Below are 23,439 nucleotides of genomic sequence, written 5' to 3'. Positions count from 1 at the left end.
ATGCCTGGCCTGTCATTTGAATTATAAGTTGTCAATAGACAGTAAGACTTCAGGTAGAGAAAACAATTAAATTGCACAAAACTTAAAAGTTTTAATTATAGCTTTCGCTTTACATAAATTAGGGTCACAATCATTAGAGGACATTGTAAAATATTCTGCTCTTAAATTTCTGTTTTTTACTGGTTTTATTTTCTTTCTACATTTTTTATGCTTCTGGTGTTCAGACCATCCTATGTATCTACTAGTTATATTACTCATATGTATTATATACCCGTCACATCATAAGTATTCTTTGTTTTTTTAATCTTGTATTTTCCTCAGGCTAATTACTTTTTATCCTCCCTGGATAAGTCTTCTGTTCATTTTTTATTAATTTTTTTATCCTATCACCCAGCCATCCCTTTTCTGGGCATATACTCAAATAAAATCAAATCACTACCTCTTAAAGATATCTCTATGAACATTATTCACAATACCCAAGTTGTGGAAAGAACTTGAATGTCTAAAGGCAGACAAATGTATCAAGAATGAGATTTGCTATTCACCACAAGATGGATGAACTTGAAGGACATTATTATGCTAAGTGAAATAAGCCAGACACAGAAAGAAAAAAACTCATGACTTCATTCATATGAGGAATCTAAAATTTAAAATTTGAAATATACAAAGATGGAGAATAAAAGTGTGGTTACTCAAAGGAGGAATGATGAGATGGTCAGAGGATACAAAGTGGCAAATACATTGGATGAACAAATATAGAGATTTCATGTTCAACATGAGGGTATATGTGATATTATAGTGTATATGTGATTTATGCTCAGTGAATAGAGATTTTAGCTATCTTGCCACAAAAACTTTAAAAATAGGTAACTGTATCAGATGACTGATAATGTTAATTTGCCTCATTTTAGCAAGATTTTTACTATCAATATGTATCTATATGATCTATCTTATTATACATAATAAAACATTTTAAAATTTTACCCATTAAAGAAACATTCTTTTTCATGTAAATACTGTCATTTTAGGATCTTGGAGTGAAAATATACTGGAATATTTTCTGAGAAATAACCGGATTACAACAGAAGATGGCGCTGAGATCATCTGGTATCATGCAGCTAACCACAAGGCACAGATGAATGAGGCATTGAAGAGTAAGTCCAGTTTCTAATGTTTGCTTTAAAGAGTAGATTAATTCAATACCTTTTTTTGATATCTAACCAAATTTTTTTAGTCCTAATCTAGCAAATTCATTGGACAAAGGAGGGCATTCTTCTCTGCTTCCACCTGAACAGTGAGAAACAGCTGACTGGACATTTGTGTTTGCTGGAACTTTCTTCAAAAGGACTGTTCCAGAATTTGGATTTGGGGATGATGGTGGAAGTTAGAAATTATCTCTCAGTTAAGAGATAAAAGATCATTGATTTCTTTTCCAAAATGAAAATGGATTTATGGACTCTAGTATGTTTCAGAGTGGACCTAAGACCTACTGAGCTGTTTGCTATAATTGTTTCTTTGAGGCTAAATCTAATTTTTATAAAGGGATTTATCATGCTGACCTAGCTTTATAGGTAATATAAGTAATATTTTGAACCCCATCTACTAATTTGGCTACCTTGTTTCTCAGAATTCTTTCAGAAAATGAAATGCTGTTTGTTGAGCCTTCAAACCGCCTAGATAGCCTGAAGGCCCTGTGCAAACTGGCCTGTTTTTTCAAGTTCTCCTGTCCCAGTATGCTTAGTTTGCCTCTGTACCAGCCTTAGAGTCCTCTCATGCCCTAGCTCTTCTCCTCCTCTGACTGCCATATACATTCTTTCTGGAATGCTCTCTTCTCACACTTTCCCTGGCTAACCTCTTAAACATCCTTTGGTATCAATTAAATTGCCTGTTGCTTTATGAAGACTTTTCCTGAACTCAGAATCACAATTCAGGGTAGCTCCCTGTACTCTTCCTTCACATGTGAACTTCTGTGTCCAATTTCTTTTATTTAGCATATTTTTAAAGTTCATTTATGTTCTAAGGTCTATCATTATTTCATGTCTATTTATGATTGTATCATTTCATTGTATGTATATTGCAGTGTGTTTATCCATTCATCAGTTGATAAATATTTCAGTTTCTGATTTTTTGATACTTTTACTACTGCTGTGAACATTCATGTACAATTTTTTTGTGGACATATATTTGCAGTTTTCTTGCATTATGTGTCTATAGAGTAGAATTGCTGAGTCATAGTATGTTTAATTTTTTTTAAGGAACTGCCATACATTTTTAAAATGGCTATATCTTTTATATTCCTTCTGCTGTGTAGATAAGGATTCTAATCTTTCCACATCTTTGCCAACGTTTGTTACTGTGCGTTTTTAAAAACAGCCATCTTGGACTGGGATTGTAGCTCAGTCGTAGAGCACTTGCCTAGCATGTGTGAGGTTTCAATCCTCAGCACTGCATACAAATAAAAATAAAGGTATTTTGTCCATCTATAACTAAAAAAGTTTTTTAAAGATAGCCATCTTGTGTGGTTTCTTTAAAAAATATTTTTAGTTGTAGATGGACACAATACTTTTATTTACTTGGAAAAATTCAAAAGTAGAACAATAGTGTAAGGTAAATTCATTTAGCTTCTTGGCATGTTTGCTCGTCTGTAACAAATAAGGATTAAGTACAGTACCTGACGTGTAGTAGTTACTCAGTGTTAGTTTTCTTTCCTTCCTTTTATCTTCTTTAAGAGGGACATGGCATCTCCTGCAGTTCTGCAGTTTTTCAGCATTAACTTAAGTTCTTTTATTTGGACAGGTAATGCTCATATGATAGAGGCCGATGTCATTCTTCCAAGTAATGGATCAGAGCATGCACAACCAGTCATGGCCCATCCCCCTGAAACAAACAGTGATAATACTCTACAGGAGTGGCTCACTGAGGTCGTGAAGAGCAATAAAGGCATCAAGCTGGATTTCAAGAGGTATTTGTACAAACATGCTACTGGCTGTTATAGAGTAACTTGGGGGCAAAATTAATAGCCACACATATGTCTGACTATCTACTTTTGTATCTTTTCCAAAATGAAAATGGATTTATGGACTCTAGTATGTTTCAGAGTGGACCTAAGACCTACTGAGCTGTTTGCTATAATTGTTTCTTTGAGGCTAAATCTAATTTTTATAAAGGGATTTATCATGCATGATCATTCTGATAACAGAATGCTAAATCTAAAGTTCTTTTGTTAATAAGTAGTCTTGGAAGGAAAGGTTCGGAGAGGTATTTTTTTTTATGTGTATTCAGTTTGATTTGTGTTGTTATATGTATAAAGGGAATAATTTGGAACTTTTCAGTAACCAAAGAATTGCTTAAAAATACTATTTTGGAGACATTGATAATGAAGAATGAGGCTAAATGTCATTACTTCTATGTGCCCATCATAGGAAATTTTGCTTTTAAGTATTTTGGTGTGTAAAAATTATAGGTAAAACCAGGAATAAACTGTGACACCAGAAAAGCACACCATAAGTCCTATGAAGGCTGCTGCTATTGAAATCCAAGGTTGGCAGTAAACCTGCCTCATCTCTGAGTCATATTTTAAAATTGAATTATCCTCTCTGCCCCCCAAAATAATTATTCTGTTGGTGAACAAATAAATATACAGAATCTTGACATACAGGGGTTTTAATTGACTAGGTTAAAGAGTTAAAGAGCTATCTTAAAATCATCAGGCTTTTCGAGTGATGACTGGTTCAGCTCTGTTTTATGGACAAAGAGACTTAGTCCCAGAGAGATTAGGTGATTTACCTAAGGATGACAGCTAAGCTTTGCCAGCTGAAGTAGCACCAGATCCTAGGCATTCTGTGCACTATGATAAAGCATCTGATCATTGATACTTGGCAGTTTAAAGTTTTAGAAAGCCTTGCCTTTTCATGTGCTCAATTTTTTTGTATATCTACTATTGCCCCTTGGATTATTGACTGTGATCTATTCTTTGGCTCCCTATGTATTAGCCTGTTTATTCTTTATTTTTTTTTTAAGTTTTAGATAGACACAATACCTTTATTATATTTATTTCTTTATTTTTATGTGGTGCTGAGACGCAAACCCGTGCCTCCCACACACTAGACAAGCAGTCTACCACTAAGCTACAACCCCAGCCCCTGTTTATTCCTTTGTGTGTGTATGTGGGGGTGGGGTGCTGGGGATTGAACCCAGGGCCTTGTGCATGCAAGGCAAGCACTCTACCAACTGGGCTACATCCCAGCCCCCCACTATTTATTCTTAAATGCTAGCAGCTACCACAAAAGAACTGGGCCACTGAAAACTGAAATTTTACAGGGATTTTTTTCCATAACATTTGAAGGGGAATGAATGTAAATTAATGTTTATAAGAACACTTATTATGCATCAGACACTGTTCTAAGAGCATTACATGTATTTTTCATTTAATACTCGTAACAATCCTAAGAGGTAGATCGTTGCTGCTATTCTCATTTTCCAGATGAGGCAATGGAGACCGAAGGGATAAGTAGCCTGCCAGAGGTCACATTGTTGGTAAAAAGAGCTGTCACCCCAATTGGAGAGTTCATGCCCCTAACCAGATTGCTGCACTACCTGTGTGAGAGGAGCTGAATGATATTTTAGTCAATGTTTAGTAGTTCTTATTTTATGCTTCTAGGTTACATGTTTTAGTATAAAAATAATAAGTAACATATGGTAGTTTTAAAATTTTATTTGGAGTTTTAGCCAACTCCAGAGTTTAAGCACAGAATTATTTTCCCTTAAAATGTAATTTGAAGTTACTTATTATAATATCAAGTATAGTTTATGTTTTGTCATCCCCAATGTCTATATGAAACTCGCAGGAAAGTAGGATAAGATATTCAGTACCATGCTATTTTGATTTCTATATCGATGTGGTATGTTTTGTTGTTGTTTTCTGTTTTTGTTTTTGCAGTGCTGGGGATCAAACCCAGGGGCTCACACATACCAGGCAAGCACTCTACCACTGCGCCACATCCCCAGCCCACCTTAGTAGTATGTTTTGAAGTTGGGTTTTATGGTGCCTCTAGCTTTATTCTTTTTGCTCAGCATTACTTTGGCTATTCTGGGTCTTCTGTTGTTTCATATGAATTTTAGATTTGTGGTTTTAGCATGGCATTGATACAGTACAAGACAGGAAGAATTTAAAGCAGAGAAATGAGAGCATTTAAATTAGAATCTACAAAGCCAAACATTAGGGCTTCTTGAGCCATTAAAATCTAGGGCCTTCATTTTAGGAGCAGAAGAGTGAGAAGACTTGAATCTCTTTCACTCTGCTGTTATGTGGGAGAAGAGGAGTGAGAGACCAGAAGCTAAATGCTAGAGCCTGGTTTCTCTGGTTTATTTCCCAACTTACTGAGAATATTAATTTTTCCTCTTAAGGTAGGAGGCACAAAAGGAGTGGAGAGAAGAAAGATAGAAGCACAGATGGAAGTGTCCTCCCCTAAGATGAGGTAGAAGAGTGGAGAGTGTTGCTGAGTGTTCTCTCTGGCACCCACCTTCACAATGCTTAGCCTTCGCTGCAGTTAACTTTCTTGGAAATGAGCATTTCTAAAGGTTCAGAAGGATTAATCTTAAAGGTCAGAAGATAGAAGTAGTGAGGTTTTATAGTAGATTATGTGTATAATTTTAAAAAGTAAAAGTGATGTAGGCTGATTAAAACCTTATTGTTTTAAAGTACATAGGTGTCAGCTACAGTAGATATAGGGAGAAAAGAAAAAAAAAAAGCAGCCTTTCAATTTAACTAAAATATCCTTGTCTCTAGTTTATAGAATAGGTGCTTACAGTAAAAGAAAAATAAATGTGGAACTCATAAACGCTTTAAGGAAATATAGTTTTTTTTGCTTTCTAGTTATTTTTAGAAATGTGTTTATGTCTCCAAATTCACCCAGAGAATACATGAGGGAAAAAAATATTTCTTTTTTTCCTTTAAGGTCTTGAGCTGGTACTGGAGATATAGTGCCTGGACACACTTGGTATTTCATGACTGTGTATGTGTAGGTTATGAGTACATTTCACATTTATTGTCTTATTTATACATTGTCTAATGAGTGAATATTTATGTCTTATATTGTTTCACACTTAGTGATCCTAATATGGAGAGCTTTGAAACCCCTATTTGGTCCATAAGTAGTGGAATTATTTATGTACTAATAGAACCTTTAAGTTCCTTTCATGAATAATAAGTATAAATCAACATTTTGAGATACTTTATCTTTCTCTTCTGTGTGTGTGTGTGATCTTTTATTTTATTTAATTCAGGTATTATTGTATTACACTTTTATTACAAATTCAAGAACTTTAAAACCATTGGTCTAAAAGAACTTCTTTTTACTCTAGAAATATTTCTCATTGATACCAAACTATGTTTTTAGTCTGGCAGCTGTGAAACCATCCATGATACTCTTAGAAAATGTGAAGAGGCACCTAAAGTGTCCCGTATGGATTAATGCTGATATTCTCCCTGGTCCAAATGGAAGTAACAAAGTAGTAGATGCAAAACCATTTATAGACACCGTGACATCCTTCTTTCCAGATGTGACATTTTCCTTGGGTTGGACAACAGGATGGCATCCTGAGAAAGTCAATGAAGGTGATAATGCTAATAATTTATTTTTTGTTGGTCAAATTAAAATATCCTTCAATTATAAAAATAACATCTTTAATATAAAGTAAAAAAAATCATCCCATAAAATGTAAGAGCTTAATGAAGAGAAAGACCTGACCCAACAGGTATGTATATGACCCTTCTGTTATTTTAGATAGATACTGTGTGTATGGTAGTATCTTATCACAGAGCTTCCATGGCAAATATTTATTTGCAAAGTCTAGAATAACCAAAGTTGCCTCTTTAAATTCTTTGAACAAGTCCCGAATTGGTCTCTTTCAACTTGTTAACTGTTTTAAGACACCCCCATATTCCTTAGAGCAAACTCCATATGTCAGATGTCACAAGCTTTTCAAATGATATGAAACAAAAAGTGGTTAAAAATTTCAAATGTTTCACATGATATGAAACCAAAAGAGCACAAGTTCTGCTCCCAAGTCATTGGACAGGGCTCTCATTATGTTCTTTGTGGCTGACAGGAGAGTGGGAAGCCAGAAAACATTCTGTAGGCTGGATCCCTTCTTTTTATTCTTGTCTTTCTACAGGTGGACCTCACATTCAGTTTGTTCCTGGTTGAAACTTATTACACTATTGGGTTTATCTATTTCTTCATACATCCCTATGTAGTGATTTCTAGATAATCAGCCAGTAAGCAACTCTCTGAGCCATCTTACCCACATGGTAAATATAAAATCATCAACTAAAAAGACATTAGAGACTATCAAGATTGTCCTGTGGATTTCAGGGTGTTCAGTTTCTATTCATGTGCTTTTTCCTTTTCCACTATGCTGAGAATGGAATCGAGGGTTTTGCACATATTAGGCAAGTGATCTACCACTGAGTAACAACCCCAGCCCCAGATGTAAAGTTTTACATCCAGAACAAATTTAGAGTAACTACTGTCTAGTGAGTAGTAACATTTAGCTAATAACCAACAATTGGTATAATCGAGAGAAAAAATCATATACTTTAACCTAATTCCACTTTAATTTTCTAATAATTTAATCTTTATTAGATTAATTAAAGTATATAGCCTATAATTTAAAATGTTTGAGGATGATAAACTAGAAACTATCTGATACTGCTGTACTGGTTCTAAACTCCATTTCACTGTTTAGTCTAACTCTAGTCTTAGCCTCAGGCTGAACTGAATTCAGCCACACGTGGGTCTTTGGATGTCTCCAGGCTACTTTTCCCTTCCTAGCTTCTCATCATTGCCAACTTGGGCTTTATCCTCCCTTACTTCTTATGTTGCATAGTTTTTAAAAAAAAGAGAGGTCATAGGTTTATAATCACAAAGGCATAGCTTCTGTTAGCAATCCCTTCTTCTAATGATAAAAATATTATTTTCTAAAAACATTTCTCTTCTATTTATCAGGAATTTAACTGCCAAACCAACATATTGACTTAGGATTTCTATACTGAATTTAACTTACAATACTTTTTACAACCTACTTTTGAGTTGAGGGTAATTTTTAAAAATATTTTTCTGATGTTGTTTATAAACAGGCAAGTGTGCTAACATGTCCTAACATGATCAAATTTTCCACTATTTCTTTTCTTTTTCTTTTTCTTTCTTTCTTTTTTTTTTTTTTTTTTTTTTGGTACCAGAGATTGAACCCAGGGGCGCTTAACCACTGAGCCACATCCCCAGCCCCTTCTTTTAAAATATTTTAGATATAGGGTCTTGCTAAGTTGCTTAGGGCCTTGTTAAGTTGTGCAGACTGGGTTTGAATGCATGATCCTCCTGCCTTAGCCTCCTGAGCTACTGGGATTACAGGCACTGTGCCTGGTACTATTTCTCTTTTAGTTAAAATGTACAAATAATTTGGAATAGCCAAAAATAAAATGGATTTGAATTATCACTTTAACAGCTAGTAAATACCTACCACCTTATTTTGAGAAAGAAAATACAACTAGAAAATCTCAGTTTGTAGAGAATATTAATGAAATCAATGAAATTGATATATCTAAGAGAAAAGCCTTAGAACCTTTAAAGAAAGTAAAAATAGTGTTAAATTTGTGTTTTTTAGAGAATAAAATTATGGCATTTGCAGGTAAATGGTTAAAGTTAGAGAATATCATGCTAAGTGAAGTAGGCCAATTCTGAAAAACCAAAGGCCGAATGTTTTCTCTGGTAAGTGGATGCTAATCCATAATGCAGATGGGGTTAGTAGAGGAACTTTGGATTGGCCAAAGGGGAGGGAGGGGAGCAGAGCAGGCATGAGGATAGGAAAGATGGTAGAATGAGACAGACATCATTACCCTAGGTACATGTATGATTGCATGAATGGTGTGATCCTGTATACAACCAGAGAAGTGAAAAATTGTGCTCCATTAGTGTACACTGAATTGAAGAGTATTCTGCTGTCATGTATAACTGATTAGAACAAATAAATTAATTAATTTTAAAATTTTGCTTTTTTTTTTTTTAACACTTGAGAGATTAGTAAAACCTTCTTGGGTTTTTGTTTTGTTTTTTGGTGCTGGGGTTGACCCCAGGACCTTGTACATGCTAAGCTCATGCTCTATCACTGAGCTGTACCCCCAGCCACAGTAAAATCTTCTTAATATTTTAATTTTTTTCTGTTGAATTTGCTCTAAGGTATTTATGGCATGATTTTTATCTACATTTCCCACTTAAAACATTTCCTTGGGCTGGGGATGTAGCTCAGTAGGTAGTAAAGTGTTTGCCTGGCATGCACTGGGACCAGGGATCAATCCCCAGCACTGAAGGGAAAAATTTTTTTTTCTTGCGTTATATGTTATTTAATTCACTCCAACTCCAAATGGAAATTTTTATGATTTATCTATGAGTTTACCTGTAGATTATCTATGGATTTACCTATTAATTTAGTTTTTTTATTAATCAACTCACAAGATTCCAATCAAAAACTTAAATTTCTTTTCCTTTCAGGGTATAGTTGGACAATGGTGAAGGAGATGGAATATATATGCAGTGAACTAAATCAGCCTGTGACATTCCCTGTCAGAGCAGCATTAGTTAGGCAATCTTGTTCTCAGTTACTCTGGCTGTTAAAGAAATCAAACAGGTAAGTATTATTAGTTTAACAATATAGAGTATGCATGTAAGATAGAAAGGGCATGAAAACTGACTATAGAAAGACAGTGTGAGAGAAAGAGACCGAGAGAATGAAAATAGTATTTAAGTGCACAGACTCCTACATTAGCTGAAACTCCATGATGAGCCTTCACTTATTTAACATCCTATTCCACAGAAAAGTTTAGTTAATGTTTTCATCTTTTTATTATGGTATAAATTCACAAAATTTTATGAGTAGATTAAATAGTTTCTTTTTTAATTTCATCATAATTTCAGAAATCTTTTTCATATAAAATTAGTTGGACCACATATTAACTACTAAAATGTATTATAAAGTTAGATATTTTAAAACAGTTTGGGTACTATGTTTTTAATAGACTGGTCAATAGAAAGTTTAAAAATAAACCCAAATCTATCATGTATAGGAAAAAGCTGGCATTGCAAATCACTGGGACAAAAGTTTAATAACTTTTGATGTTAGAATGGCCATTTAACTGTGCAGGTAAAACAATGATGACAGCTTCCTTTTTCCTTCTCCAAAATAAATTCCAGTTGAACTAAAGACTTGAATATCAAATAGTAAATGCATTAAAAAAACCTGGGATGGTATTTAAATATAGTAAATATATTTTTCTCCTTAGTACAGAAACTATAAATGAAATTTCGATACATTTGAATACATAAAAATGGGAAGATTCTGGTAAAAGGATACTTTTTATATATGTCAGAGAAGTGTAAAGAATTCTAACACATAGTTTTTACAAATCATCCAGAGAAAGATCTAGATCTTTAGATTTCATTAGATTGGAGAGAGTAGCAGAAACTGACATAGATTACTAGAAACAGTGTAAACTGGCCAGTAGTTTCCTTAAGAGAAATTGGCAGAGAGCCATAAATTTCATCGGTGAGGACTTATCTTATTAGTGGAAGTTCACATAAGCACACAGACATAGGTACTAAGATATTCTTGAAGTATTTTAATTGTGAAAAAGACTTGAGACATTCTAAATTCCTATCAGTCAGAAACCAGTTGAATAAATTATGGTACACCCATATGATGGAGTATTATATACTCATTACAGATAGTGCATTAGATGCTATGTTTAATATGGAATGTTCTCTAAAATAATTTTTAAGTGAATAAGGTACCAAAGATAGGTGTAGTTTGATTCCATATGTATGGGAAAACAGGATGTATAAAAGTATTTTTAGATGAATTTAGAATCATTTGAATCAATGGCTGCTTGCATTATGCTTAAAGAGAAACTTTAGATGGTACCAGACAATGTCCTAGTTAGGTTCTTTGTTTCAAACAATTGAAACAAATTCTGGCTAACTTAAGTAGGAAAGAGATTTATTGAACTACAGGGAGACATCCACTCTTGCAGTATCCTGTGATGCTATTAGACATTCTCTTATTGCAAACCCATCATTTATTTATTAACTCTGCCTCTGGTTTTGTTTTCATTAATGTTGGAGAACTGCATGGAAATCAAGTAGCATACTATATTAACTTTTAAAGATTATTATTGAAATTAAAGCATTCAATTAAATGAAAAATTGTAAATTCTCAGAACTCTAGAGCCCTTGAGAATATATTCTCATGCCTCCATCTGAGAAACATTTACAATACAGATGAACTATATTTTCATGAAAACATAGTACTCAAATAATCAAGCACACAAGCACCAGAAGACTATGGGAAAACACGATGTATAAAAGTACATGTATAAAAGTACGCCACATTTGTGAGAAAATTCAGCCCAGGCTGAATTCCATTTCTATACATTTTATATTGTCTTTTAACAGTGTGTCACAGTGCTTTTCAAATAGTCATGTTCAGTCCTATGGAACTTTCAACTCACAGAGACCTCTGATAACCCAACAGACCTCAATCAAAAATAGATCTTTTAAACATAATCCACATGGGCCTGTAAAAGCTGAATTAACACAGAGTATTCTGTGGACATGATGAAAATTATTAGCTGCTAACTAGATATTCCTGAGCTGTTCAATGTGGCAGTTGATCTAAGAAATCTAAGAGTTTTTCCCCATTAAGCAGAAAGTATCTCTTAAATATCTAGTGTTAGATCTTTCAAACTGGAAAGTATTGGTTTATGCAGAAATAATTTATTTTTTCTATACTTTTTAACATGTAAGTAAGTCAAAACAAAAAGCTATTTAAGTTAATATTACAGCAAAGGTAAAAGTAATTTTTTATTTTTTATTTTTTTTTTTAAAGAGAGAGTGAGAGAGGAGAGAGAGAGAGAGAGAGAGAGAAATTTTTGATATTTATTTTTTAGTTATCGCCGGACACAACATCTTTTGTTTGTACGTGGTACTGAGAATCGAACCCGGGCCGCACGCATGCCAGGCAAGCGCGCTACCACTTGAGCCACATCCCCAGCCCAAAAGTAATTTTTTAAAGCAGGCTTTTTTTTCCACAATAAAGTATCTTATATTTCAAAAGATGTTGCAAAAAAAAAGGTGTTGAAACATATATTTAGGAACAGTTAATGTGATTATCTTCACCCCTTATTCTGAATTTATATAATGCATTTAAAAAATTAATTTAAAATAAATTAATCCTTGACCCATATTTTCACAATAAGGGTGAGGTGTGACTGGTTGGAGAAAGTTTTTAAGTAACAAATTCTAATATAAACAATGAATTACCACTATTCAGAATATCGATAAATACAGACCAATGTATAAATATGTATAAATGAAATCTTCTAAAAATGATTTAGAAAGCATTTTAGGATTTTCGTTATATCTTAGGGTTGTCATTAGAAAAGTTAATTATTGTAGCACTGTACTTAACAAGTAATTATTGAGAGTATCCTAGTGAATAGGATGCCAAATAATAAATTGTATTTTATTATTTGTTTTAGTTTATGAAGTGCTAATTGTTTTAAGTATGCATTTTTAATCATATATTGTCTCAACCACTAAGAGTGTGTGTGTTATAAAACTTCCCTGTATGAAAGTGCTTTCATCTAGTTTTTTCATATAAAAAAATTGCCTAGCACTTGGCAGTCTCTATGGGGAGCTTTAAGCCTCTTTTTAGTGATATAATACAGATAATTTTCCCTTCTCATTCAATTTATCGCCTAAATATATGCTAAAGGAACTAGATAAAAATGTGTAGCTAAAAGAACACTAAATAATCACTACTAATGAAAAAATAATTTAGAATTCATTTCAATACCATCTTATTAATGTACAAAGACAAATATATTTGTATATTAATACTTAATGTAAGTTAGCATTATAATACATTTTCTTTTACCTCATAGTAGCAAATATTTGAAGTTAATATGTATATTGGAATATAATGCGTGTGTGTGTGTGTGTGTGTGTGTGTGTTGTTGGAGATCAAACACAGTGCTTCACACATGCTAGGTAAGCACTATACTGCTAAACTACATATCCAGCCTCTAAATGTTTTATTGAAAAATTTAGTTATATGTATGGATATTTTTCATAGTAGCAAGCATAAAAGGCCAACACAAAATTAGTACAATTAATTTTTTTTCAGTTCTTCTATGAGCATTTATTTAAATGATGTCTGACCTATAGAGTTAGACTACTAAGAAAGAAAACATTTGAAAATTCGGAGGTTGTATCTAGTTATTGTCATATAGCTACTGGTTTCCTTAAATTAAATACCCCCTCAAAAAATACAGTAGGAATACATGTCCTTTGAATAAAAAATACGAGTTCTTTTCCCCACACACTGATCTCCATTGTCAGAAGCAACAGACTATAACCTAATATTATGGGGTGTGCAGAGACTGTCCATACCACTTTCTCTTCATGCTATTCCTCCAGGTGATTGCCAAGTTCCACAGATTCTGCTTTGCCACCCTTCCTACCATCATCTCTTATCATTAACTGGGCCCCATGTCTCCAGTTTTGTCCCTTTTTAATCTGTTTTCCACACTGCCACCAACCCATTCTAAAATTGAATGTTTTCCAAGATGCAGTTCTGATGGGATAAATGGCTTATAACTACTGGCGCTTAGAAATTGATGGTCCAAATATACCTTTGGACTTTTGTTATGGTTAGTACAATTGTTTTTTAGACTTACCTAGTTACTCTTTCTATGGAGTATAGGATCATTTTCATTCTACTAAGTTTCTAATTTTGTAGTTTGACTGTTTTTCTAATTATCCTATAGAAAAAACTATAAAACATTTTTGTCATTCTTAAGAGTCCTGGAAGGGCTTATACTGTTTGAGATAGGAAGAAATAGTAAATTAACTTTTTTAAAAAGTAGGGCAAAATCACTGAGATATTTATTCAATCATTAGTGATTCAAGCAACAAAATTTGAATAAGATTCTGCCAGAAGATTGAAGGTTAGAATTATCTTCATGGTGGATGTAGGTGTTTTAATTTTGTTCCTAATAATTATCTCTTATTATCTGATGTTTTAAAGCTTACATAAAAACATCAGCCTTGTTTATCTTGATAACCATGAATCCTCAGCATTTAGAACAGTGCCTAGCACACTTCACAGGGATTTACTAAACTCCTGTTAAAGGGAAAAACCAAGACCCAGAATAGCAAAAGCAACTCTAAGCAGGAAGTGTGAATCAGGCGGCATAGCGATACCAGATTTCAAACTATACTACAGAGCAATAGTAACAAAAACAGCATGGTACTGGTACCAAAACAGGTGGGTGGACCAATGGTACAGAATAGAGGACACAGAGACTAATCCACAAAGTTACAACTATCTCATATTTGATAAGGGGGTTAAAAGCATGCAATGGAGGAAGGATAGCATCTTCAACAAATGGTGCTGGGAAAACTGGAAATCCATATGCAACAAAATGAAACTGAATCCCCTTCTCTCGCCATGCACATTAACTCAAAATGGATCAAGGAACTTGATATCAAATCAGAGACTCTGCGTCTGATAGAAGAAAATGTTGGCTCCGATCTACATATTGTGGGGTCGGGCTCCAAATTCCTTAATAGGACACCCATAGCACAAGAGTTAATAACAAGAATCAACAAATGGGACTTATTTAAACTAAAAAGTTTTTTCTCAGCAAGAGAAACAACAAGAGAGGTAAATAGGGAGCCTACATCATGGGAACAAATTTTTACTCCTCATACTTCAGATAGAGCCCTAATATCCAGAGTATACAAAGAACTCAAAAAATTAAACAATAAGATAACAAATAACCCAATCAACAAATGGGCCAAGGACCTGAACAGACACTTCTCAGAGGAGGACATACAATCAATCAACAAGTACATGAAAAAATGCTCACCATCTCTAGCAGTCAGAAAAATGCAAATCAAAACCACCCTAAGATACCATCTCACTCCAGTAAGATTGGCAGCCATTATGAAGTCAAACAACAACAAGTGCTGGCGAGGATGTGGGGAAAAGGGTACTCTTGTACATTGCTGGTGGGACTGCAAAATGGTGCCGCAAATTTGGAAAGCAGTATGGAGATTCCTGGGAAAGCTGGGAATGGAACCACCATTTGACCCAGCTATTGCCCTTCTCGGACTATTCCCTGAAGACCTTAAAAGAGTGTACTACAGGGATACTGCTACATCGGATGTTCATAGCAGCACAATTCACAATAGCTAGACTGTGGAACCAACTTAGATGCCCTTCAATAGATGAATGGATAAAAAAAATGTGGCATTTATACACCATGGAGTATTACGCAGCACTAAAAAATGACAAAATCATGGAATTTGCAGGGAAATGGATGGCATTAGAGCAGATTATGCTAAGTGAAGCTAGCCAATCCCTAAAAACAAATGCCAAATGTCTTCTTTGATATAATGAGAGCAACTAAGAACAGAGCAGGGAGGAAGAGCATGAGGAAAAGATTAACATTAAACAGAGACATGAGGTGGGAGGGAAAGGGAGAGAAAAGGGAAATTGCATGGAAATGGAAGGAGACCTTCATTGTTATACAAAATTACATATAAGAGGTTGTGAGGGGAATGGGAAAAAAACAAGGAGAGAAATGAATTATAGTAGATGGGGTAGAGAGAGAAGATGGGAGGGGAGGGGAGGGGGGATAGTAGAGGATAGGAAAGGTAGCAGAATACAACAGTTACTAATATGGCATTATGTAAAAATGTGGATGTGTAACCGATGTGATTCTGCAATCTGTATTTGGGGTAAAAATGGGAGTTTATAACCCACTTGAATCTAATGTATGAAATATGTCAAGAGCTTTGTAATGTTTTGAACAACCAATAAAAAAATTAAAAAATGCTCATAGGCATTCTTTAATCATAGAGACTTAGAAATCAGTGCCTTCTGGAAAGAATGTTCTGGTTTTTAAATAGTTACAAGCAGCAATGTTAAACAAAGAGTTTTAGAGGTTATTTAGATTATTCTGGTGTCAGGTGCTGCATAAATCATTTTGTGGCATGCTCTAATGTCATTACTACATGATACATGACAAATACAATATAAATATGTACAGTACATTATTTGTACAATACAATACAAATAGTATACTACAAAGATGTTATGGCTTGGATGTGTGTGTACCCCAAATGCTCATGCATGAGGCAATGCAAGAAGATTCAGAGAGGAAATGATTGGGTTTCAAAAGCCTAAACCTGCTCAGTGAATTAACCACCTGCTGGTTAATTGAGTGGTAACTGAAGGCAGGTGGGTGTGGTTAGAGGAGGTAGGGCATTGGGGGTGTAGTTTGGAGGAATATTGTATCTGGCAAGTAAAGCCTCTGTTTCTGCTGCCTGATCATCATGTGAACTGCTTCCCTTTGCCATACTCTTCTGCCATGATGTTCTGCCTCACCCTGAGCCCCAAGGAATGGAGCCAGCTGTCCATGGAATGAGACCTCTGAAATGTGAGCCCTGAAAAAAACTTTGACCTCTACAATTGTGCTAGTTGGGTTGTTTAGTCACAGCTGCAAAAAAAAAAAAAAAAAAAAAACTGACTAAAACAAAAGAGGAGTGGCTTCTAGAAAAAGAACACTTCCCAGAAGATGCGCAACAATGTTTCATTCACCTTTAAACAAGATCTTCATCTTGAAACAGTCAATAATGCATAGTACATGAATGAATCTTGTGATGTTGAGAAAGCCATTGAAGTAGGACAGCATTCATTCTTTGTCAGGGAACTATAACAATGAACTGCCAATCAGTTTTTGCTTCTTGCTTAAGCAGCTGGTGAACTCATCCTGCTGTAGAAGCCACGAAGCATGGAGAAGTTCCAATTCTTGACAACATACCTGTTCAAGAATAGTTGCTCTGCTGAGAAGTTGAAGTTTGTTAAAGTTTTTTTTTTAATCTTAAACAAGCAAACAAATATAGAACCATCTTTAAAAAAATTTTATTTAGTTGTAGATGGACACAATATCTTTATTTTATGTATTTTTTTTTAATGTGTTGCTCAGGGTTGAGGCCATTGCTTTATATACGTTAGGCAAGTGCTCTACCACTGAGCCACAATTTCAGCCCCTCAACTTCTTTTGACTCTTAGACTATTCATATTATTTTATGTGTATAATGGGGACTTATAGTTCAAACAGGATCATGGCAGAGGTTTAATTCCCAGTCTTACACCTTTTCCTGGAAAATATCAAAAACACAAGGAGAGTGACAATAATATCAACAAAATCTCACATGCTGAATTATCAGCAAACCAGAAGGCAGAAAGAATAAAAACCTCTCTGAATTTCTGATTACTTGTAAATGTTCCAGAAGCAATTGAGACCCATATAAGCTTTTATTAGAATCTTGGCCATCTAGCCAGAGTCTGTTTTCTGATCTCAACTCACTAGGTGTGCTTATGGGACCACATTTTGGCCAGCAAACATCATATCTGTTCACAACATTTTTTTTCCTTTTTCTTTCAACATTTGTGGATTATAATGTGAATAAGATGGTAAATGGCAGCCTTCACTTTCGTGCATGAGAACACTCTTAGAGTTAGTAGAGGAAGAAGATAGAGTGGAGTAGAACCTGAGCTCTAGATGACCATGGAAACAGAGACCCCCAGCCACCTGAGTCCTCATTCCTGCCGTTGGACAATTTGGGAGAGAAATACAAAGTCTGTCATGTCTGAGTCACTGTATTTTGAAATTTCCGTGTTAAAACAGCTTAACCTGTGCTCTAAACAACACACTGGCAGCCGGATGCAGTGGTGTATGCCTATAGTCCTAGTGGCTTGGAAGGCTGAAGCAGGAAGATCGTAAGTTCAAAGTCAGTGTCAGAAACTTAGGGAGGCTCTAAGCAACTTAGTGAGACCCTGTCTCTAAAGAAATTACATTAAAAAAAAAAAAAAAGGCTGGGAATATGGCTCAGTGGTTAAGCACCCCTGGGTTCAATCCTCAGTACCAAAAAACCTAAACAAAACAAAATAAAACAAAACCAAAAAACATACTGGTTATTTTTGCTTGCTTTCCTCTTCTACTAGAGATTTAGAATCAGCCTATTGGTTCAAAAGTGAAAACCCCTGTAATTTTTTTTTTTTGAAGAATAATTTCAATTAACATCAAGAGAATTGAAGGTTTACGATGTTAAGTCTTCCTAAAGACATATTAAACATACATTTGTACCGTTCCTTTTTTGTATTTCTCAAAAGCACTTAAGCTTTTCTCTACTTCAATATTTTACATTGTTTATGAAGTTTTTTTTCCTACTTAGTATTTTATGTTAAGTTGCTATTTTAAATAGGTTCTTTGCTACCATTTTATTTTGTACTGGTTGTTTTTTTATATATATAGTATGCATGGGTGTGTGTGTGTGTGTGTGTGTGTGTGTGTTATTGATTTCTGCAAATTTACACTGTGACCTAATATATATATATATATATATATATATATATATACACACACACACACACAATAAATTCTCTTATTTATTTTTAAAAATCTTTCAGATTATTTTTTTGAATTTCTAAACAAAAAATTATATTCTTTTCCACCATATTAATTTTATTTGTTCCCTTTCAACCTTTATACCTCTAAAAATTTCTTTTTCTTTTCTAGGTATGTTGCTTAGTACCTCTATAACAGAGAGTGTCACTATGGGCATTTTAATTCTCCAGAAGACAATGCTGAGGACCATTTCAGTTGTCAGATCTTGTGTGTGTGTTGCAGGGGCAGGGATTCCTTTGTCTTTTAGTGATAGAGGCCAGCGACACTTCTCTAAATACCCTGTATTACACAGGACAGCCCCACACAGAAGGCAATAGTGTCAAGATTGAGAACTCTAGAAAAGTATTAAATATTAGTATTGCTAGTAAACATATACATCTCTCTACCTTTAATGTAAAAGTTTTTAGTAGTTTCTAGCGATAACAGTCTAAAGAAATATCTTTATTCTTATGGATAATTGAATTTTACTAAATACCTTTCCAATTTGTATAAAAATACTAATGTTTTCTCTGTATCTATTAATAAGATAAATTATCTTGATATTTCATAGTATTTAACCATCCTTGCATTCAACACTTTATTATGATATATCAATCTTTTAACTTGCTACTCAATTTAATTGCTAATATTGTAATTAGAATTTCTGCATTAGAAAGTGAGCTTAGTCTGTAACTTTTTTTTTTCCTTTCTCAGTTTTAGGCATGAGTGTCATGCACATTTCATAAATAAACGAGGGATCTTTCCTTTTGGATGTATTAAAATAATAATGAAATGGCCTGAACCTTTGTTTTGGTAAATTCAATAGTAAAATGGTTTGGGGAAAGCTTAACTAAATGACTTTTCTATTTTAACCACCTTTGTGGTACTGGGGATTGAACCCAGGGCCTTGGGCACGCTAAACACTGAGCTGTATCCCCAGCCCTTTCTAACTTTTTGAAACAGGTTCTTACTGAATTACGTAGTCTATCCTTAAATTTGTAATCCTCCTGCCTCAGTCTTCTAAGTAACTGGGATTACAGGCATGTTCCACCAGGCCCGAGTCTATTTTCTTCTTGGTAAATGATTTTTTTCTGTTTTCTATCTCTTTGGAAATCAATTTTCACAAATTATATTTTCCTAGAAAATTGTTCATTTCATCCAGGTTTTTAAATTTGTTTAGATATGGTTGACTGAAGTACAGTTTATTACTCTCCACTTCTAAGTCTTTAAGATAATTCCCTTAATTTATTTATTTGAGCTTTTCCACTAGTGTCTTGATTGGATTATGTGAATTTTTTTCTTTTTTAGTTTATTTTTATTTTTTTTAATATTTATTTTTTAGTTATAGGTGGACACAATATCTTTATTTTTATATGGTACTGAGGATCGAACCCGGTGCCTCATGCATGGTATGCAAAAGCTCTACCTCTGAGCCACAACCCCAGCCCCAGTTTATTTATTTATTTTTTTTTTTAATTAATTTTTATTGTAGGTTGTTCAAAACATTACATAGTTCTTGATATATCATATTTCACACTTTGATTCAAGTGGGATATGAACTCCCATTTTTACCCCATATACAGATTGCAGAATCACTTCAGTTGCACAACCATTGATTTACATATTGCCATTCTGGAGTCTGTTGTATTCTGCTGCCTTTCCTGTTTTTAAGAATCAATTTTTGGATTTATTTATTTTTATGGCTTCTGACTTATTATTTTCTGCTTTTTATCTTTTAATAGAGATTCTACTTTCTGTAGTTTCTTCCTTTAGATTCTTAACTTACTTATATTCATTTTTATATTTGATAATATATTTATAGTCATTATTTATATTTATCAACATAAGCATTTAAGACTGTTTTTTTTTTCTCTCCATTTCTTTAGCTGTATCCTATCACTGTTACGTAGCTTTTCATCTTATTCATTTATAAATAATCTGTAGTTGTAACTTTTTCTCTTTTGTCTCAAAGGTATTTAGAAGGAAATTTTTTAGGCACCTCAGTGGTAGAATTTTTTCATTTTGTTAATTTCCAGCTTCATTGTCTTGTAACCAGATAATGTCTATATTCATACTTTATAGACTTTGTTGAAGATCAGTTTACTGTAAATCTGTGGATTTATTTCTGGGCTTGGTTCCGTTCCATTGATGTGTGTGTGTATGTTTTTATGCTAATGCCATACTATTTTGATTACTGTAGATTTTTTTGTAATGTAATTTAAATTTTTTTTGTAATTTTTATAATGTAATTTTAGGAGTCTGCCTGTATTTTTGAGGATTTTTCATTCATATTCAAGTAATTTTAATGTCATTTTAAATTAGGAGTCAGGTGCTTCCAATTTTATTCTTTTTGCTCAAGATTGATTTGGCTATTTGAATCTTCCATGGTTCTACATGAATTTTAGGATTGATCTGTTATATGAAAAATGCCATTGATATTTTGATAGGGATTTTATTGGCTGCTTTGTACTAGACATTTTAACAATATTAATTCTTCCAATCCCTGAATACAAGTTATCTTTCTATTTATTTGTGCCATCTTTATATCATTCATTAATGCTTTGTAGGTTTTGGTCTACAGATATTTCACCTCCTTTGTTAAATTTATTCTTAAGTTATTTATTCTTTTTGATACTCTTGTAATCAGAATGTCTCTTTTAATTTCTTTTTTGGCCAGTGTGTTCTTGGTATATAGAAATGCAAGTGAGGGCTGGGGTTGTGGCTCAGCAGAGCTGTTGAGTGCTCATCTCACGCATGTGAAACCCTGGGTTCGATCCTCAGCACCACATAAAAATAAATAAATGAATAAAGGTATTGTGTCCAACTACAACTAAAATAATAATAATAATAATAATAATAATAATAATAAGTAAATAAATGCAACTGATTTTTATATGTTGATTTTTATATCCTATAACTTTATTGAATTTATTACTTCTAACAGCTTTTTTGGGGAGTCTTTTAGGGATTTGAGGTGGGTACTGGGGATTGAACTCAGGGCCACTCGACCATTGAGCCACATCCCAGCTGTATTTTGTATTTTATTTAGAGGCAGGGTCTCACTGAGTTGCTTAGTGCCTCGCTTTTGCTGGGGCTGGCTTTGAACTTAGGATCTTCCTGCTTCAGCCTCCTGAGCTGCTGGGATTACAGGCTTGTGCCACTGTTCCCAGCATCTTTTAACATTTTATATGTATAAGATAGTTTCATCTGAAAACACAGACAATTTTATTTCTTCTTTTCCAATTTGGTGAATTTTTAATTTCCTTCCCCCTCCCCCTCCCCCTACCACTCTCCCTCCCCTCCCCGTCCCCTTCTCCCTCCCCTCTCTTCCTCTTCCTCTTCCTCTCCTTCTCCTTCTTCTTTTTTCCATAATAGATTTGATTAGGACTTCCAGTAGTATGTTGAGAACTGGTGAAAATGGGCATCCTTGTCTTGTTCTTATTCTTAGAGGAAATACTTTTAGTTTGTCACTATTGAGTATGATGTTAGTTATGTGCATATCATATATGGGCATTATTATGTTTAGGAATTTTCCTTCTGTACACCTAACTTGTTGAGTTTTAATCATGAAAGGATTTTAAATTTTGTTAGATGTTTTTTCTACACCTATTGGAACAATTATATGATTATTATCATTCATTCTATTAATGTGGCATGCCACATTTATTGAGTGGCATGTTTTAAACTGTCTTGCATCACAGGGATAAAGATGATTGTGATATATGATGATTTGAAAGTGCTGTTGGATTCAGTCTGCCTATATTTTTTGAGAATTTTTCATTCATATTCTTTAGGTTATCAGCCTATAATATTCTTTTCTTGTAGTATCATTTTCTAGCTTTGATATTAGGGTAATGTTGACCTCCTAAAATGAATTTGGAAGTATTCTTTCCTCTTTCATTTTCTGGTAAGGATTTGAGAAGAATTGATGTTAATTCTTCCTAAAACATCTGGTAGAATTCACTAGTTAAGTCATCTAGTACTGTGAATATAAAAAGGATATTGAGTAAAACTACTAGCTTCTTTCACACAATTACATGCTGTTTCTTTGTGCCTTTTTGTTGTCTTTCAGAATTATTTTTAATATAATTATTTTAATGTGTAATGCAGGAGTTCAAAAACCAAATAAACAAATGGTTACACTATGAAAATCCTCTCTCCATCTACCTAATCCTCCTGCCCAATCTCGCTAACCATCGTTGTTAGCTTCTTGATAACCACAGTTATTAGTTTCTTCATGCACATAAGAGTAAAATATGAATGTATTCTTATTTTCCCCTCCTTTTAAAGTAAGAGACCGACTTTATACACTTTGGTTCTCAAAGTGGGAGAAGGAGGAAAGGTGGAAGGGGAGCCATGCAGGGAGAGGAGGCTGAGATGGAGCAGGGATGCACAGGTGCCTTCTTAGGTGATGGCCGTGTGCTATTTCTTGCTTTTTATTTTGGCTACACTGGCATTCATTTTATAATGATTTGTTAAAATCTACATTTATGTTTTATGTACCATGCATGTTTTTTCACAATAAAAAAGATTTAATAAATGAAGCCTATGACTTGATTCAAATGAGTACAGTTTAATATTCAGCAATTTTATTTCTCCCATTTCAGTTTAAATACAATAGAGGAATATTAAATGAAGAAAAATAACACTGGAAAGCTCTTCTTTTAACCTAAATGATCATATCTGTGTCTTTTTATAAGGTTTGTCACCATGGTGCCAATAAATTAGTAGATTCCATTTTAGCCAAAAAAATAAATAATAATAATCCAGGTTTCAAAATTAATTTTCATTTTTTCTCTTCTGAGTTCTTTGATATAATTTAAAATTCTTTTTGATTTGTTATATGATGCTGCTATGCAACAAAAGCC

At 33.8% G+C, this 23,439-nt stretch overlaps 1 protein-coding gene and 1 non-coding gene across 3 annotated transcripts in view; one reads left to right on the top strand and one right to left on the bottom strand.

Moving 5' to 3' along the window:
- Nucleotides 1-23,439, top strand: part of Fam151b (family with sequence similarity 151 member B) — a 30,822-nt gene that overhangs the window by 4,999 nt on the left and 2,384 nt on the right. Inside the window, exons 2-6 of one of the 2 annotated variants that reach the window (XM_076857074.1) lie at nt 1,029-1,154; nt 2,797-2,962; nt 4,940-4,975; nt 6,399-6,616; nt 9,549-9,684. In XM_076857074.1, the coding sequence (XP_076713189.1) occupies nt 1,029-1,154; nt 2,797-2,962; nt 4,940-4,975; nt 6,399-6,616; nt 9,549-9,684 (682 nt within the window). The remainder of the gene's footprint in view (nt 1-1,028; nt 1,155-2,796; nt 2,963-4,939; nt 4,976-6,398; nt 6,617-9,548; nt 9,685-23,439) is intronic. The other variant, XM_076857075.1, reaches the window with a different exon arrangement.
- On the bottom strand, nt 4,173-4,245 carry Trnaa-ugc (transfer RNA alanine (anticodon UGC)). The gene has a single exon. It is a non-coding gene; the product is annotated as a tRNA-Ala (tRNA).

Source organism: Callospermophilus lateralis, chromosome 5 (genome assembly GCF_048772815.1).
Source record: "Callospermophilus lateralis isolate mCalLat2 chromosome 5, mCalLat2.hap1, whole genome shotgun sequence".
Classification (NCBI taxonomy): Eukaryota; Metazoa; Chordata; class Mammalia; order Rodentia; family Sciuridae; genus Callospermophilus; species Callospermophilus lateralis.
This window is presented reverse-complemented; position numbering and strand designations above follow the sequence as displayed.